At 39.2% G+C, this 20,181-nt stretch overlaps 1 protein-coding gene across 1 annotated transcript; it reads left to right on the top strand.

Annotated features, from left to right (window-relative positions):
- The first annotated feature begins 15,628 nt into the window (after positions 1–15,628).
- Positions 15,629–18,800, top strand: LOC133777705 (flavin-containing monooxygenase FMO GS-OX-like 4). The gene is made up of 7 exons (XM_062217416.1): positions 15,629–16,261; positions 16,851–16,921; positions 17,318–17,470; positions 17,598–17,680; positions 17,821–17,956; positions 18,051–18,224; positions 18,426–18,800. Exons 1-7 carry the CDS (start codon positions 15,685–15,687, stop codon positions 18,624–18,626), a joined length of 1,395 nt encoding a protein of 464 aa, XP_062073400.1. The 5' UTR covers positions 15,629–15,684; the 3' UTR covers positions 18,627–18,800.
- Positions 18,801–20,181: the final 1,381 nt, after the last annotated feature.

Here is a 20,181-nt window from a genome sequence, read left to right as displayed (position 1 = left end):
TATTCATGTTACATGCAATTGTATTTTTACGTTCAAACATACGCCTATTATTCAAACGTATGATTTTTGAGTTGTGATCATGAAGGATTAATTGTTAGAATTGGCATTATTCTCTATGATTTTATTTGACGTTGTTGTGTGAATAGAGCTATAGTGAAACTTGTGTCACGTGTGCTTAGTCCATGCACACATGGGGTATGTATGTTCACTACAACAAAATATGCATTTAATGGCTACATGGGAGAGACATTGTAGACATTTAATGTCTCTCCCAAGAGGAGACGTTGTTGCAGGAGCCATCTAAAGTGACCCTATGATGACTCCCATGGGGAGACTTTGTAGACATTCAACGTCTCCCCCTAGAAGTCATCATAGGGTATAAAACATACACCCTATGATAACTCCCAGGGGGAGACGTTGAATGTCTACAAAGTCTCCCTATGAGAGACGTCATAGGTACCTACAACGTCTCTCATGGAGAGATGTTGAAAGTATGCCACGTCTCCCAAGAGAAGACAACATAAGCTTTTTCAAATTTTTTTGTTTATATTATCCGAATATTTTTTCTTCTTAATTTAGAATTATTATTTAGTTATATTATATTTTATTAATTAAATATATTATTTTGTTCCAATGCATTAAATTAATTTTGCTCAAATCACTTTCCTCAAAAAAAAATTTTTGCCAAAATCTGAGATTAATACACATATTTTTTCAAACACAAATCTAGAATAAGAAAATCAAATGAATATTATTACACACAAAACTAAATTCATAAATTTATACAAACACAAACAAAATATGATTTTAGCATTGATCCATTAAGATTTATTGTTTGATACAGTAGCAAACTCTACAATATGATTCACATAGAACAAAATGCAGAGATTGGGAACTTATTAGCCAATTAATGACCACACCCACATTATAGACTCATCCCAGACTGAAATTTACAATATATATATACATATATATATATATATTTAAAAGTATAAGTAAAATCCACCCCGTCCATAGGAAGAAAGTCGTTGCCGCCATCAACTCCAAGAAGACCAAGATCCCGTCGCTGCCATCAACTCCAAGAAGACCAAGATCCCGTCGCTGCCATCAACTCCAAGAAGACCAAGACCTCGCCACCATCTTCACCTCCAAGAACACCAAGATCCCGCTACTGCCATCAACTCCAAGAACACCATGATTCCGCCACCACCATCACCTCCAAGAACACCAAAGACCTCGCCCCCAACCTCCAAGAAAAATAAAGAAAGCCACCGTCCACCACACTGTCATCGCGTGCTCATCTTCGCCGCCAATCTGCAAGAAAACTAAGAGGGAGTGAGAGAGAGACACACACAAAGAGAAAAGAGGGATATGTTAAGAAGGAGAGAGTGAGAGATGGATTAAGGGCAGCTAGGGTTTAAAATTGAGAGAGAAGATAGTAAAAGAGAAATTTTGGGAGAGAGAGAGGCATAATAATAATAATAATAATAATAATAACAATAATAATAATAATAATGATGATGATAAAAACATGGGAGAGTGATTATAGGAAATAATTGTTAGGTTAAAGTATGAGAGAGAATGTGTGTAGGAAACGTGAGTGAGAGTTTTCTTTATATTTTTTTTATTTTTTTTTAATAATTGTCAGGTTATATATATTAGGCCAGACATTTAACGTCTCCCCTGGGAAGACGTGCCAGACATCTAACGTCTCCCCTGGGGAGACGTCCCATGTGCCACGTCTTCCCAGGGGAAACGTTAGATGTCTGGCACGTCTTCCCAGGGGAGACGTTAGATGCTCTTACATGTCTGATATTTTATAAATAAATAATTTTATATTCATATTTTTAAATTAATGGCTCCCACCACTTTTAATGACTTACTTAGGTAGTCATCAACAAAAACTTTTAATGACTTACACCATTAGACTTTAAATATCCTTGAATACTTTTAATGACTTACACCATTGGTGTAAGTCATTATAGAGAGTCATTAAAAGTGAAAATTGTTGTAGTGGTTGGGTATGTGTATTCTTGCGTGATTTAAAAAAAAAAAGAACGTTTGATTATGATTATAGGCTCATTGTGATGTACCTGCACTTTACTTTTTCTTGGACCTGAGGTAAGGAAGTTAGTTAGAATTTTCTATGAATTATGTTATGAAATGTATGAATTGTTATGTTGCAAAAGTTAAAGTGTTATGAAAAACATATGTTATGATAAGCCAAGTGTTATGAAAGGTATGAATTTCTATGTTTTGATATGAACTGTTATACAAGTTCTTGTATGATGTATGAAAAACATTAGGTTGCTAGCATGCTGAACGCAATACAATAAAAAAGTTACTAAGGATATGACGTAACTCATAGGGTGAACGCGCTGAGGTTATTCGAGGACCTGAGATCTTGTTTACCTCATAGAGGAAGTCTTACCAGTTTATGTTTTTGCTGATTACCTCATGATCTGACATGGACAATAGGGGTGCCATGATCACATGATGTATGATTATGACTACAATTATGACTATGATTTATGAGTATGAATATGATATATTTCGTCATGAGTTTACGATACGCATATGCACTTCTTGTGTTTTTTTCTTCAATATTATTGTATTTGTTTGTATTTCATTACTGAGTTTTTAGCTCACCCCTTACTTTTCCCTTTCAGGTAGGCAATAGGATTCTTCTCGGAATGCACAGTGATGTGGGAGATTCCAACGTCTAGGCATGTGTGATGTGGGGTGTCCTATGAACAAATAACGATCAAAATGAGCGCCAAGAATAATTAAGAAACTTATGTTATGGATTATGTTACAAATTTCATCAGTGAGACTTATTTTGTTTATTTTATTTTCAAATACTGCATAAAGACATAATATTTGTATTTCAAACTAATGTGCCCAAATTGCATGTTTTATCAAGACCCCACTAAACGTTTCCTTAAAAATGGTATTTTTCTACTACATGTGAGATGAACGACGTTTTATAAAGTAGTAGATTAGAGCGTTCTTACAATTAATTTATGTGCCAAAATAAATGGGGGTTTTCTTGTAATGCCCTGGATAACCAAGACTGTTACACAGTGTGTTTAAAATAGTGCAAAACTTGCTAATCAAGTCATTTGAATATCCTAAAGTCAAAATCAAGTTAGGGTTAAAAGATTTTGGTCATAAACGGAAAATATGTTTGGTACATGGGATCCCAAAAATAGGGTTTAAAAGACAATTTATAAACTCTCAAAAGTTATAAGCAATTAGTGGCCACTCTAATGGAAAAATACAAGTTTTAAGCTTCTGTCCTTGTACTTTCCCTCGGCCGTGGTGGACGAGCAGCTGACAATGTACATCTCGCTCCTAGAGCTCTCAAACTCATGATTGATCCATCTTACCCTTGCCTTTACCTGCACCACGTAGCACCCATGAGCCAAGGCCAAGCAAGAAAACCATAACAACATAACATAATCAATAATGATAATCAAATAATTCACAAGACAAGTAATCAGATATTCAACGAGCCATAGCATCAAGCTAACAACAATAACCATTTATATTAAACATTTTATCTTAATCAATACACAAAACTCGGGGTTGACGCCCTTAGGCCGCACCCTCTGTTTAACCCACTAACTCCGACTCACTTAGGTCGAGTCCAGTGTTTATCTAGCTGACCCCAGTTCACAGTGGCCGAGCTGCATCCTGTGAGCAAATTATTAGCCCCGACTCTCTTAGGCAGTTTATTTCATGCTCACATGACATATCACAATCATACAACATTTGTATTCAAATACAGGGAATCTCAGTCCCAACACAGCCACATAAGGGTGCATTTTCTTACCTTTAATTCTGAACGGAGAAACTGTAATGGTCCCGAGCATGATCCTCAATCCTGAGCCTTGGCGATAAACCTAGTCATAGTGTCCAATGGCTAATTGTTAACTTCCAATCCAAATAAATACTTATGAGACAGATTCTAGCCTCTGGGACCTCAATTTCTACTAAACGGGGTAGTAGAAATTGTTAGAGCGCCTAGGTTTGAACTCAAAGCCTTAACAATTCTAGAAACAATTCTAAGGCTAAAATCCTCAGGCGGGTCGCGACTTTCCCCTAAGTCAGAGAGCAAAGTACCCAAGCCAAAGGGGATGCGGGCCATGACTTGGCTTAGTGAGTCGCGGGGCGCCCCCATCTCAGAGAACATCCCCAGGGCTAAAAGGCCACATGTGCTGGGGCGCCCCAGGGCTGGGTCGTGGTGCGCCTCCTTCGAACCCAAAATATATGGGTTTTCTCCTCCTTCTTCCCAGCCAAGAACCTCTAGAATTCAAGCCAAATATACCTCCCACTTCCAACAAAAACACAAGAGCGAGTCCAGGACTCTAATCCCTATATTTAAAGCATGTTGTAACACAAAACTTTATCAAAACCACCAGCAATTCACCAAGAATTCTTAATCAACACACTAAAATTCATATCTCAACTCAGCAACAATTTCATCACCCAAATACCCATAATTATACATGTTCTAAGCTTTGCAACTACTCAGCTTAAATTCCACCCTATCAAGCTAAGCTCTTCAAAAAATTAAAAGACTAAAACTTACCTCAACAGTGGCTGAATCCTCTGAAGTTCTAGCTTTAATTCCTAGCTTAATCACCTCCAATTTCCTTCAAAGAATTCCCAGCCCAAGCCTAAGCTTACTGCCCTTTTCTTCCTTGACTTCAAAGCACACCAAGTAAGTGATAGAGATGAGAGAAAATGTGAGTGAGATGAGAGAGAGAGCTTTCCTTCAGTTTCTACCTCTTTCTGCCTTAGTCTCAAATGATTTCTGAGCATACCCCTTAATTTCTAGGCAAAAGACCACTATGCCCCTCCTAATCATACTAATCCTTTAATTATTCTAAGGGTAAAATAGTCATTTTCCCTCAGTTCCCGCTAATTCCTCAAATGTTCCTAATATTTACCAATTAATCCCGTTACTCCCAAATAATTACTAGTTATTTATTCAATATCTAATAATTCTCAAAATATTTTTAAATTCCCAAAAATACCCCTAGGCTCCCACGAGCTGGGTATTGAACCCTGCTGTGACTATTTCGCCAATCCGCTCACTAGGATCATCTCGAGCCATATGCTATAAATATATATCCACATAATAATGTGATCTCAACAATTTATCACATATAATCACATTTGTGCCCTCAACAGGCACAATTCACAAATATGTCCTTATAAGCTATAAAGGGCCCACATGCATGTCACATAGTCATATAATCATATAATCATGCATGCCACATAATCATGCATTTAATTATTTAATCATAGATATACCTATTATTCCCTCTCGGCATGCTAATCAAGGCCCTTAAGCCTTATTAGTGATTTAGGTCATTACAACTATCCCCTCCTACTGAGAATTTCGTCCTCAAAATTTACCTGAATAACTCGGGATACTGATCCCGGATTGCGGACTCAAGCTCCTAGGTCACTTCCTCGACCTTGATATTCCTCCATAACACTTTAACTAGAGGAATCGTTTTGTTCCGTAGAACCTTGTCTTTCCTGCCTAAGACCTAGACCGATCGCTCCTCATAAGACAAATCTATCTACAATTCTAAATCCTCATACTTCAACACATGAGTTGTATCTGAGACGTACTTCCGAAGCATAGAAATGTGGAATACGTCATGAACTCCTGACAATGATGGTGGCAGTGCTAATCTATAGGCCACCAGCCCGATCCTCTCCAGGATCTCAAAAGGTCCATTAAATCTAGGGCTCAGCTTGCCCTTTTTCCCAAACCTTCTCACCCTTCGCAGTGGTGAAACTCGTAGAAACACGTGGTCCCCCACCTGGAACTCCACGTTCCTACGCTTAGGATCAGTGTAGCTTTTCTGTCTGCTCTGCGAAGCGAGCATTCAAGTGTGGATCTTCTCGATAGCCTCATTAGTCTTCTGAACCATGTCCGGTCCCAAATACTTCCTCTCACCCATCTCATCCCAATAGATGGGTAATCTACATCTCCTCCCATATAACATCTCGTATGGAGCTACTCCAATCGTTGATTGATAACTGTTATTGTACAAAAACTCAATCAACGGAAGATACTTACTCCAAGACCCCTCAAAGTCTATCACGCATGCCTTGAACATGTCTTCCAATACCTGAATTGTCCTCTCAGACTGTCCATCAGTCTGAGGATGAAAGGTCGTACTGAACTTCAACTGAGACCCCATAGCCTTCTGCAATCCACCCTAAAACTTGGAGGTAAAGATAGGATCCCAGTATGATACTATAGACTTAGGAACCCCATGGAGACGAACAATCTCCCTCACATACAGCTCCGCATACTGATCCATAGTATAAGTCGACTTCACTGGTAGAAAGTGAGCTGACTTGGTGTATCTGTCCACTATCACCCACACCGAGTCATGCAGCCCCACTGTCCTGGGTAAACCTCCTACAAAATCCATCATAATTTCCTCCCATTTCCACTCGGGAATACCCAAAGGCTGAAGCAATCCCATTGGTCGTTGATGCTTAACCTTCACCTGTTGACAAGTTAAACACTTGGCCAAGTACTCCACTACATCCATCTTCATCCCAGGCCACCAGTACAACGTCCGTAGATCCTGATACATCTTCGTGGCACCTGGATGGAGTGAGTATGGTATAGTATGGGATTCATCATGTGTCTCTTGTCTAATCCTCATATCAATTAGGACACAGATCCGACCCTTATATCGTAACAATCCAGTCTCTTAAATAGAAGAGTCCTTAGCTACTCCAGCTAAGACCTTCTCTCTAACTTCCTGCAACTGTGCATCCACCAACTAACCCTCTTTTATCATCTCTAGAAGGGTCAACTGTAAGGTAATATTGGCCAACCAGCCCACAACCAATTCTATCCTTCCTCTGGGCATTTCCTCTATCAATTCTCTCGATATCTGTGCAGTGCTAAACAACTGTCCCGGGCCCCTCCGGCTCAACGTATCTGCCACTACATTGGCTTTCCCTGGGTGGTAAAGGATATCACAATCATAGTCCTTTACCAACTCCAGCCAACACCTTTGCCTCATGTTCAGATCCTTCTGGGTGAAGAAATACTTCAAACTCTTGTGATCGGTGTATATCTCGCACTTCTCTCCATACAGATAATGTCACCACACCTTCAATGCAAATACCACCGCTGAAAATTCCAGATCATGGGTAGGGTGCTGTTGCTCATACTCCTTCAGCTATCGTGATGCATAAGCTATAAAATTCTCATTCTGCATCAACACATAGCCCAGTCCCAGTCTCAATGCATCACAATATACCACAAACTTCCCTCTATCCGAAGGGAGACTCAACACAGGTGTCGTAATCAGTCTTGGCTTCAATTCCTGGAAGTTATCCTCACACTTGTTTGACCAGACAAACTTCAGATTCTTTCGTGTCAATTCTGTCATCGGTGCAGCAATCTTCGAGAACCCTTCAACAAACCGCTTGTAATAACCCACTAATCCAAGAAAGCTCCTAACCTCTGAGGTGTTCCTTGGCCTCGGTCAATCTCTCACTGCCTCCACCTTAGATGGATCCACCTTAATCCCATCTTCACCAAAAATATGTCCAAAGAATGTCACTTCTGGTAGCCAAAACTCACACTTCTTAAACTTTGCGTACAATCAGTGCTCTCTCAACCTCTGCAAGACCTGTCGGAGGTGCTGTTCATGCTCTGCCTCTGAGCTGGAGTACACTAAGATGTCATTGATGAAGACAATCACAAAATGATCCAAGAAGTCCTTGAATACCCTGTTCATTTGGTCCACAAATGTTGTTGGGGTATTGGTCAAACCAAACGACATGACCAGAAACTCATAATGCCCATACCTCGTTCAGAAGGGCGTCTTTGGTATATCCTCGTCCTTGATCCTCACCTGGTGATAACCAGATCGAAGATCAATCTTCAAGAACACCGTCTTTCCTTGCAACTGATCAAACAAGTCATCAATCCTTGGTAAGGGGTACTTATTCTTGATGGTCAACTTGTTCAACTCCCTGTAGTCTATACACATCCTCAAAGTCCCGTCCTTCTTCTTCACAAATAAAACTGGAGCACCCCATGGCGAGTAGCTAGGCCTGATAAACTCCAAATCAAGAAGCTCCTGTAACTGTATCTTCAATTCCTTCAATTCCGCTGGAGCCATTCTATATGGTGCTCTAGACACTAGCTCTGTCCCCAATGCTAGCTCAATAACAAACTGAATCTCCCTGTGCGGTGACTGTAACATCCTGATAATTAGGGTCCGTTACCAGGTGTGTTTTGAAACCAGTGCTGGACTTTCTAACAAGTCATTTGGACCAAACATGTGATTAATCCACTAAGGTTTGGGTATTAAAAACTTTTGATCATCTCATAAACATTTCCATTAAGTTAAAGATAAGTTCTTTACATGGGATCCCAAAAATGTTAGTTTAAAAGCGTATTACAAAACTCAGATTACACAATAAGCCGTCCTAAGCGGCAAAAACTGGGTTTAATCCTAGTTCCTCTGAGCATCTCGGCCGCGGTGGTCGAGCGGACCACATATGTACATACCACTGCTAATGCCCTCTGACTCATGGCTAGTTGAGCTTCTCCTTACCTTTGCCTGCACCACAAAGCACCTGTGAGCCAGAAGACTCAGCAAGAAAACATAATCAACAATTCAGTGAATAAAACAACCATCAAACAGTAATAACTGAATCCAGCGCATTCATTAAACCCAATTGGAGACTATAGAGTCACACAAGTGCATGTCGCACTTTCTATCAAGTTGTTGGCATCCGAGCCAGTCAAGTGCATGTTGCACTCCCAGGGTGGCCCAGCCATGGTGGCCTGTACTCCACGTGCATTATGCCAATCTTAGCTTATAAACTAAGTTCCTTATGAACTTGACTTATAATTCAAGCCACCACGTGCCTCCAACTTATAAGTTGAAGCCTTGGGATTCTCAACTAATAAGGATCTCCTAGAGCCCATCATATTCTCAACTAATAAGTTGATCCCCACTTAACATCCTAATGATACCTTAGTTTATAAACTAAGCTTCACAGTCATAACAGACAATCACATGTTTCATATAACATACTTATCAATAGTCACACAATGCATTATAATACATTCACTCAACAGTCATAAGCATAATCATAATTATGCACGTTACAGTATACCTAATCAGACATTCGCAACATAATTATAATCATGTTCATTACCTTAACTAAGCTCTAATCAAGCATTCACATAACAGGTACAGTTTTCTTATCTTTGGTCCGAATGCAGGTTACTAGCGACGACCCTCTAAGTACGATCCCCGATTCAAGTCCTTAGCGAAAACCTAGTCACAACCGCGATAAGGAAGTTCCCATCAATAACAAGTAAATAACAACTTCCAAACCAACTCTTAGCCTTCGGGACATCAAATTCCACTTAACAAGGAAGTAGAATCAATCCCGAGCCCAAATGGTTAGGTTCCCAATCTAAAAATCCCATTTAAGCTAAAATTTCCCCTTAAGAGCCGCGGTCCCTCACACCCAAGCCGCGACCCGCCTCTAATTCCAGAGGCTCGGCCTCCCTGGAAACCAACACGCGTCGCGACGCGCCCCTGAGGCGCCGCGGCCCGCCCCTGCATCCGAGCCCTACTGGCTCCAAAATCTTCTTCGCAGGTCGCGGCTCATCACCACGAACCCATAATTTTCTAGGTTTTTCTTCAACCGAACCCAGCCAAAACTCACTAGATTCCATCCCAACCTTCCAATTAAATCCCCAAAAACAATGTACCTCTTTCCAGCAATCAAACCCAACTAAGTACTAAATTAAACTCATCAAAACCTCAAAACTCAATTTCCTAACTATCTAACATGCATCAACACCATAGCTTAAATAAACCAATTGATTTAACATGATATCTCTCAGTTCAGAATCTTACCTTAGCTGAGATGAAACTTCTGAACCTAGCCTCTGATTTTCCCCAAGCCTAACACCTTAATTCTCCAAGCTTTGCTCTTCAATTTTTCCAAAAACCACTCAAACCTCCATGAGGCATAAAGAGAACGTGAGAGAGAGAAAGGGAGTGCTGCTGCTTTTTTCCTTTAATTCCTTAGCCTTCTCAAACATTTTCCAGCTTATTCTACATTACACCTAAAGAGAGAATGACCATTTTGCCCCCTTGCCTTAGCTTATACCCCAAATATTCACAAGGGCAATTTTGTCCTTTGCTTTAAATCTCGCTATCCACAATTTGCATCCTATAATTATCGCTACTTCCAATATTCTCACACGGTTACCAATAAATTCCCATTACCCACTAATTCCGGTAATGTACTAAATTACTAGAATACCCCTAAGTTCACCCCGAACCGGGTATTAAGACCCCGTTGTGACTTTTCCGCTAACTTGCTCATCGGGATCGCCTCTCGTCAACTAACCCAAATATATCCACATAATAATGTGGTCTCAATCACACAAGCACATATTCGCATTTATACCCCCAAACGGGTCAAATTACTAATATACCCTTCTTATAAGAAACGGGCCCACATACACATATTTAATATCCCTAACATACAAGCTTGATTATATTATAATATAATTCACATAATAACTCAATTATCGCCTCCCGGCCCCATAATCCAGGCACTAAGCCCTATTAGGAAATTTGGGATGTTACAGTGACAGTCCTGGTAAATCCTCAGGGAACACATCCAAGAACTCACGAACTAATGTGGTCTCTCCCGACCCTATTGGAAAAACTCTGGTAGTATCCACCACACTAGATAGGAAACCTATACAACCTCCCTATAATAGGTATCTAGTTCTCAATGCTGATATCATGGGTATGCGTGGTCCCTGAACTGCACCCCACGAAAACAAAGGGATCCTCTCCCTCAGGCTCAAAGGTCACCATCTTCTTCCTGCAATCAATGGTAGCCCCATATCTGACCAGCCAATCCATCCCAAGAATCATGTCAAAATCTTCTATACCTAACTCAAACAAGTCTACTGATAGCTCCCTACCATCAACCATCACTGGCAGTGCTCTAATCCACCTCCTAGACACCACCAGCTCCCCTGTGGGCAGTATAGTTCCGAACCTCGCAGTATAATACTCACTAGGTCTACACAATCTATCAATTATCTTACTAGAAATAAATGAATGTGTAGCACCAAAGTCAATCAATATAATAAAAGGAGAGCCAGCGCTAGAGAGCTAACCTGTCACCACCGAGGGACTAGCCTCGGCCTCTGCTTGCGTCAAGGTGAACACTCGAGCTAGAGTCAAGCTATCCACCTTCCCTGCTTCCTCTTTCTTCACTGTTGGGCAGTCCTTCTTGAGGTGTCCCACCACCCCGCATACATAACAAGCCTTTGCCCGGTATTTTCCCAGATGGCGCTTCCTGCACCTCGTGCACTTTGGGTAGCTTCTCCATGTCTCATCGCCTCCCAGGTGGCCACCCTAAGCACCCCGACCCTTCCTATCAGGGCCAACATCGATCGAAGTGTCAGGGTCTTCCTCTCCAGATCCCTGGGGCCACCGCCCCTACCTAAACCTGCATATGGAGGCACCGCCCTGCCAACCCCCCGTATCGCAATGTTCTCCCTCCAAATCTTATTCTTCGCTTCCTCAGCGGTAAGAGCCTTCTCAACATCCTGAGCATAGGTCGTCCCCCTAGGTACTGTTGTAATTCTCACATCCCGGGCTATCATAGCATTACGCCCTCTAATGAATCTATCATGTCTAGCTGCATCAGTAGGCACTAGGTCTGGTGCGAACTTTGCACGCCTGTCAAACTTCAGGGCGTATTCTGTAACTGTCATATTGCCCTGCACTAACCCCACGAACTCATTCACCTTCGCCGCCCTAACAACAACATTATAGTACTTCTGGTTGAACAAATCTCTGAACCCATCCCAACTCAGAGTAGAAACATCCCTGGTCTGTGATGCCACTTCCCACCAAATACGGGCATCCTCTCTAAGAATATAGGTGGCACAGGCCACCCTGTCATTACCTTCCACCCTCATAAAATCTAGGATATAACTAATCATACTCATCCACTGTCCAGCCTTCAGTGGTTATGTTCCTCCCTCAAAGGTTGGAGGATGCTGTCTCCTGAATCGATCATACAAGGGCTCCCACCTGTTCCCAATCTCAGGTGGTTGAACAACTGGTGCCACAAACAGGTGGAAAAATAGGTGCAACACTCCCTGATGGAGCCTGCTGTCTTAGAAGACGGATCTGCTCTTCCTGACTCTTTAACTGAGCTTGCATGTCTACAAGTATCTGCTGCCAGTTCTCAGGGACTGGCGGAGGGTTCTAGCCTTGGTCATCATCCCTAGCCTCAGACCCTGTATCAGCTAGTCGTATAGATCGCCTTGGACGCATAGCTATCCAAGTTTATCTGCAATCAACGACTCAGCGGTAAAACAATGATGACAGGGTAACAATCTTTCCATAGTCCACCGTTGGAACTTAACCAACCACAAGCAATCAAGTTGCAAATAATCATTCACATGCAACAACAATGCTAATAAGCATGCCTCAATATCATCACACAACAGTCAAGGGCCAGGCCCTATCAATATCTCATGCTCCCTATTAATCATGTAGTAAAGCATTTATATTTCATTCAAGCACTCAAGCATATAATCACATGTATACATTTACCAAACCCTAAGTCGAGCTTGTCCTTAGCGGCGAGTGTACATGTCCAGCCAGTCTTCAGGAACCCTTAAACCTAGATCTCTCTGATGCCAAGTTGTAATGCCCTGGATAACCAAGACCGTTACACTGTGTGTTTAAAATAGTGCAAGATTTGCTAATCAAGTCATTTGAATAAAGATGTGACCATAAAGTCATAATCAAGTTAGGGTTCAAATATTTTTGTCATAAACGAACAATTTTCATTAAAATAGACGTTTGGTACATGGGATCCCAAAAACAGGGTTTAAAAGACAATTTATAAACTCTCAAAAGGTATAAGCAAGCAGTGGCCACTCTAATGGAAAAATACAGGTTTTAAGCTTCTGTCCTTGTACTTTCCCTCGGCCGTGGTGGACGAGCAGCTGAAAATGTACATCTCACCCCCAGAGCTCTCCAATTCATAGCTGATCCGTCTTACCCTTGCATTTACCTGCACCACCTAGCACCCGTGAGCCAAAGCCCAACAAAAAAACCATAACAGCATAACATAATCAATAATGATAATCATATAATTCACAAGACAAGTAATCAGATATTCAACGAGCCATAGCATCAAGCTAACAACAATAACCATTTGTATTCAACATTTTATCTTAATCAATACACAAAACTTAGGGTCAACGCCCTTAGGCCGCACCCTCTGTTTAACCCACTGACTCCGACTCGCTTAGGTTGAGTCCAGTGTTTATCTAGCTGACCCAGTTCACAGTGCCCGAACCGCGTCCTGTGCGCAAATTATCAGCTCCGACTCTCTTAGGCCATTTATTTCATGCTCACATGCAATATCACAATCATACAACATTTGTATTCAAATACAAGGAATCTCAGTCCCAACACAGCCATATAAGGGTGCATTTTTCTTACCTTTAATTTCGAACGGAGAAAATGTAATGGTCTCGAGCATGATCCTCAGTCCGGAGCCTTGGCGATAAACCTAGTCATAGTGTCCAATGGGTAATTGTGAACTTCCAATCCAAATATATACTTAGGAGACAGAAACTAGCCTCCGGGACCTCAATTTCTACTAAACTGGGTAGTAGAAATTGTCCCGAGCGCCTAGGTTCGAACCCCCAAGCCTTAGCAATTCTAGAAACAATTCTAAGGCTAAAATCCCCAGGCGGGTCGCGACTTGCCTCCAAGTCAGAGAGCAAGTACCCAAGCCAAAGGGGAGGCGGGCCACGACTTGGCTTAGTGAATCGCGGCGCACCCCCATCTCAGAGAGCATCCCAGGGCCAAAAGGCCAGGCGTGCCGCGGTGCCCCAGGGTTGGGTCGCGGCGCGCCTCCTTCGAACCCAGAAAATCTGGGTTTTCTCCTCCTTCTTCCCAGCCAAGAACCGCTAGAATTCAAGCCAAATATACCTCCCACTTCCAACAAAAGCACAAGAGCGAGTCCAGGACTCTAATCCCTAAATTCCAAGCATGTTATAACACAGAAACTTTATCAAAACCACCAGCAATTCACCAAGAAATCTTAATCAACACACTAAAATTCATATCCCAACTCAGCAACAATTTCATCACCCAAATACCCAGAATTATACATGTTCTAAGCTTTGCAACTACTCAGCTTAAATTCCACCTTATCAAGCTAAACTCTTCAACAAATTAAAAGACTAAAACTTACCTCAACAGTGGCTGAATCCTCCCAAGTTCCAACTTTAATTCCTAGATTAATCACCTCCAATTTTCTTCAAAGAATTCCCAGCCCAAGCCTAAGCTTACTGCGATTTTCTTCCTTGACTTCAAAGCACACCAAGTGAGTGAGAGAGATGAGAGAAAATGCGAGTGAGATGAGAGAGAGACCTTTCCTTCAGTTTCTACCTCTTTCTGCCTTAGTCTCAAATGATTTCTTAGTATATCTCTTAATTTCTAGGCAAAAGACCACTATGCCCCTCCTAATCATACTAATCCTTTAATTATTCTAAGGGTAAAATAGTCATTTTCTCCCAGTTCCCGCTAATTCCTCAAATGTTCCTAATATTTACCAATTAATCCCGTTACTCCCAAATAATTAACAGTTATTTATTCAAAATCTAATAATTATCAAAATATTCTCTAAATTCTCAAAAATACCCATAGGCTCCCACAAGTCGGGTATTGAACCACGTTGTGTCTATTTCGCCAATCCACTCACTAGGGCCCTCTCGAGCCACATGCTGTAAATATATATATCCACACAATAATGTGGTCTAAACAGTTTATCACATATAATCACATTTATGCCATCAATAGACCAAAATTACAAATATGCCCTTATAAGCTATAAATGACCTACATGTATATCTAATACTCACAAGCATGCATGTCACATAGTCATATAATCATGCATGCCATATAATCATGTATTTAATCATTTAATCACACATATACCAATTATTTCATTCTGGTATGCTAATCAATATACTTAAGCCTTATTAGTGATTTTATGTCGTTACATTTCTAGTGCACTCTTCTCCTGTTTTTGGTGCTTGAATAATTTTTGGTGTAATTTTTTATGATCATGTACATTGTAGTTATTTAAAATATCCTATAAATTTTTAAATAATTTATAATATCAAAAATAAAGTTTAAATAATTTATTGTAAGCGAGAATATATTTTTTTATATGAGAATGTAACATATTTGTGTCAAAAATCATATATGTATGGAACATCAAGTACCGAAAACATGAGGGACTGCACCCGAGAATCCGAGAAACAAGACATTCTTTAAATATTTGAAATGGAATGTGGTTATTTTGCTGCCGTCTCTTAAGAGGCCTATGGTCCGTACCCACGTAATTTTTTCAATTTTAGTTACTTTGAAGAAAATTATTTTACGTGCTATATTCACAGCCTGAAATCTCTATGGACGCTGTAAGCAAAAAAGGACAAAAAAGTTTTTAAATGAATCAACGCATATAATCACATTTACTGACACGCTTTTAGAAACGAAAGTATCATAAAAAAAGTAAACTACTATATCAAGAATGACTCCACTGCAACGCCAATCCTTGGCACCCAAACTCCCTCCACTCACGTCCCGCCACGTGGCAGTGATCGGTGCCGGTGCAGCGGGCCTCGTAGCCGCCCGTGAGCTCGCCCGGGAAGGCCACCGCGTCGTAGTTTTCGAGCGAGGGAACCAAGTTGGTGGGACATGGGTCTACACTCCCAAGGTCGAGTCGGATCCAATCGGGGTTGACCCACGTCGGGCCGTTGTCCACTCGAGCTTGTACCAGTCCTTAAGGACTAACCTCCCTAGAGAGGTAATGGGTTTTCAAGATTTCCCATTTGTGGCCAAAAAAGACGATGGAAAGGACGAGAGAGATCCCAGAAGGTTTCCGGGTCACAGAGAGGTTCTGATGTATTTGAAAGACTTTACCAGAGAGTTTGGGATTGGTGAGTTGGTGAGGCTTGATACTGAGGTTGAGTATGTGAGTTTGATGGGTGGTGGGAAGTGGAAAGTTAGGTCTAAGAAGATAGGTGAATTGGGAGTTGATGAGGTTTATGATGCCGTGGTAGTATGCAATGGCCATTATACAGAGCCTCGAATAGCTGAAATTCCCGGTAAATGTTTGCACATATGTCAATATGAATTAGTTAAAGTGAAATTCACTCTTTTTTAGTTTTTTTCTCCCGAGTAAATGTGGATTCTGAGATTATTATTCTGAACTTACCTCAGCCTAATGAATCTCTCAGATTGGTTCTGACTATTGGGATTTAGTGAAAGAAGGGATTAATGGTGTGTGTGTTTTTATTATTATGCATAGAAGCATAACTTTTGTAGAGGTTTACCATTTATGAAGTTTTGTATAAAAATTGGGGTCTCAACTTGTAAGGTTACCTTTAGAATTTGTCTCTGTTCTTCGTTTTAATCAACAAAACGTTCTTATATTTGACACTTGCTAGCGTAAATTTGAAAGACAGAAGAAAAAAAATGTATTATTTGGGTGCAAATATTAAATATGTTTTAAGGTTGCACTTTGAGTTGAATTAATTCTTGCTCTGGAATGGAATGAATGGTGAAGGAACTTATCCTAAACATGCTATGTTCAGCCTTTTGCTTAAGGCAAATAATGCAGCATTTTAAATTTAACTTCAAGGAGAAAAAGAAAATACCAGAAAAATTTACTTTTATACATATATTTTCTTGCAGGCATAGATGCATGGCCAGGGAAGCAAATCCATAGCCATAATTATCGGATTCCAGAGCCTTTTCGAGATCAGGTTTATTCAAGATTCATTTTTCTTATGTAAATTTCTGCATTTTAAGCTAAATTGCTTTCATACATATATATATATATATATTTATCACGTTTGGACATTTCTCACTCTGACATTCTTTGATGCAAATTATTATTGTGGTAAAAAAAAAGATTGTGTCGAGGATGAATTTTTTTTGAAAGACTCTAGAGAATGAATTCAATGTCTCTTTAGCCAGAATCAACTTCAGTGCTTCAAATAAATTAAAATTCTGTTTTCACATGCCAAATGAAGCTAGGTGTCATTTAAATTCACATTGCTAATAGAATTTGAATTAAAATGTTTATATGTTAAGATTTTTTTTTTTCCTTTTTCCTCCTTTGTACACACTTTTGTATCAGCAATTCCTGCTTCATGCAGGTTGTAATTTTGATAGGGAGTGCAGCAAGCGCAGTTGATATTTCTCGAGACATAGCTGTAGTGGCAAAAGAAGTCCATGTTGCATCTAGATCACTTACTGATGCAACCATTGGAAAGCAGCCTGGCTATGATAATCTTTGGATTCGTAGTATGGTAAAAAGTACCTATTCATCATCGCAACTGAGTTCTTATGAATTTATGAAAATCTTGATGGAATTTTACCTAACCCGATACCAGAATTTAACTACCTTAAAGTACTATCATATTCATACTAATGCAGATCAAAAGTGCCCATGAAGATGGTAGTGTGGTTTTCCACGATGAGTGTGCTGTCGTTGCTGATGTCATTCTTCACTGCACAGGGTATGCTAAGTAATTTAATAATCAGATTTAGAACTTCACTTATATATCTGGCAATCCACACATTGAATCTAAGGCTTATTCTGCATAGAAAGCAAAACAGATATAAAAAATGAAACTTAACTTCCATTTCCCCCCTTAAGGTACAAGTTCCATTTTCCTTTTCTTGAAACCAATGGCATTGTGACTGTGGACGACAATCGTGTCGGACCACTGTATAGGCATGTCTTCCCACCAGCCTTGGCTCCATGGCTTTCCTTTGTCGGGTTACCATGGAAGGTATACCTCTGCTTAAAGAAACATCCTCACATTTAAATACATGTTTGGTTTATAAATAGTAATACACACAGTCTTTGAATACATTTTTTTCCAGGTTATTCCTTTTCCTTTGTGTGAACTTCAGAGCAAATGGATAGCAGGTCTTCTGTCTGATCGAATTGATCTTCCATCACAAGAGGAGATGATGGATGATGTTAATGCCTTTTATTATTCTCTAGAAGTTTCTGGCACTCCTAAGCGGTACACTCATAATTTGGGTGCTTCACAGGTAAAAAAAGAATAAGATTCTAGTGCTGGTTTGTCTGCAGTTTGTTCTAGTTAAAGATCTGCATTCTTGTTATGTTTAGTTTAGAAAACCATTAACTTTAACCAATGGCTTCCAAATATTTCTGAGACATTATTTTGAGCTTCTTATTGGAAATTTTTGTAGTGTCTATGACCAGTGAATCTTTGAATACTGTGTTTGCAGTTTGATTATGATGATTGGCTTGCGGCTCAATGTGGCTGTACATTGTCTGAGCAATGGAGGAAACAAATGTATTCTGCAGTTTCAAAGAGAAAGCATGCTCAACCAGAGACATACCGAGATGAGTGGGACGACGAGGATTTGATAATACAAGCTAACCAATACTTCTTAAAATACTTCCCAAAGGAAGTCAACAGTGACTAAACAGGTTTGCTTTTTTAAAATCAGTAACCATTTTCTCTTCTCATAAGATTGGAAAAATACAATTTGAATCAGCACATAGCTATTCTTTTAAAGGTGATAATGGATATATGTATTGTGTTGAATATTGAGAACATGTTATGAAATCAATTTGGTTGGGAAGTACTTTGACAGTGATTAGCAATTGCAAGTTAATTTTTTTTTTTTGTTTTCCCATTTTTTCTATATTGGAAATCATTTTCTTGCTTTTCAGGTGAATTTTCTTAATATTATCATTAAAAAGATGCAATAAATAAATGTAATTGATATTCTTCTACATGCAATTTAACTATACAGTTGCTTCTCCAAACAGTAGTCATTGTTACCTGCATCGAAATTTTCAACGTTCTTTATCTTTATTTTAAGAGCCCCTTTCAATCAATCCACATTTTCCTAACAAATCAAAGTCATACGAGTACCAATTAATGGTGTTAATGTGCTGGTTGAGGAATAGGAATAGGAATTAAAAAAATGGACAAATAATAATTTTTTTTTCAATTTTTCATTCGAATGGTCTTTTTTTTTTTTTTTTTTCAAATGGAATAGTCATTCTACTAAAATGATGAAAAAACCATTATATTGGAATGATATTTTAATACTTTAATATGCAACCAAACTAAAAAATGGAATGAAAATTGATTCCTTTCCATTTCATTTTTGCCCCAACCAAACATCATCTTAGGTATTTGTGTAGTCGTGTAGTTTCAAACACATTCCGTAATTAAGTTGTGTTGGCTTAGGCACAATCACTACATGTTGTAGTGTGTTAGGGGCTCGTAAAATACTTATGCTCATATGCGTACCCTAGTGTGTATATTATTGAACTATTACTAACAATGACATTTTTCTAATTTGTTAATTTTTGTTATATTTACAATCATTTCTTTTATAATGATAAGATTGTGGGCTATGGTTTTGTCTTTAGGAGAAATTATAATTCAATTTTTTTTAATGATAACATACATTATAGTAGGCATCTTGCTAATTTTTTAGAAATTCTAAATAATTTACGGTACTAAAATTAGAGTTCAAACAATCTGTTTTCCACGTGTATAAAAAAATTAGGAACGCTTGCAAGTTATTGTTTAAACTCTAATTTCGGCAAGGTAAATTATTCAGAATTTTTCGAAAATTAGTGGGATGCTTGTTATAATTATAATGTACGTCGTTATACAATAAAAATTAGGTTATAATTTCTCCAAGTGCTAAAACCATAGAACGCCCCTTACGTTGGGGATATCCCTACCATAAAATTTTCCTATGATTATGTACATAAATTGTATTTTTCAAATATTATTTTAAATAATTAGTATTTTTTTTGGGTGAGACGTGATTTTTTTTTTAATTTTGTTATATTATCATGTTTTATATTTCCCAAATGTGTATACATCTCAAATTTGTAGATTTTGAAAAAAATACCAAAACTAAAAACAAAAATCATATAAAAAAGACAACTGAATGAAAAATTATGTATCTTCAATGAATTGCATTGTGTTGGACATCAAAAAGCATTGAGATT

This window comes from Humulus lupulus, chromosome 5, assembly GCF_963169125.1.
Source record: "Humulus lupulus chromosome 5, drHumLupu1.1, whole genome shotgun sequence".
Classification (NCBI taxonomy): domain Eukaryota; kingdom Viridiplantae; phylum Streptophyta; class Magnoliopsida; order Rosales; family Cannabaceae; genus Humulus; species Humulus lupulus.
Note: the sequence above shows the minus strand (reverse complement) of the source record. Positions and strands in the feature narration are given on the sequence as shown.

Excerpts from the sequence above, each read along its gene's own strand:
- LOC133777705 (XM_062217416.1), top strand. The coding sequence starts at position 15,685 with ATGACTCCACTGCAACGCCAATCCTTGGCACCCAAACTCCCTCCACTC. Across the intron at positions 17,957-18,050 it reads TTGTCGGGTTACCATGGAAG|GTTATTCCTTTTCCTTTGTG; the intron begins GTATACCTCTGC and ends ATTTTTTTCCAG. Across the intron at positions 18,225-18,425 it reads ATAATTTGGGTGCTTCACAG|TTTGATTATGATGATTGGCT; the intron begins GTAAAAAAAGAA and ends CTGTGTTTGCAG.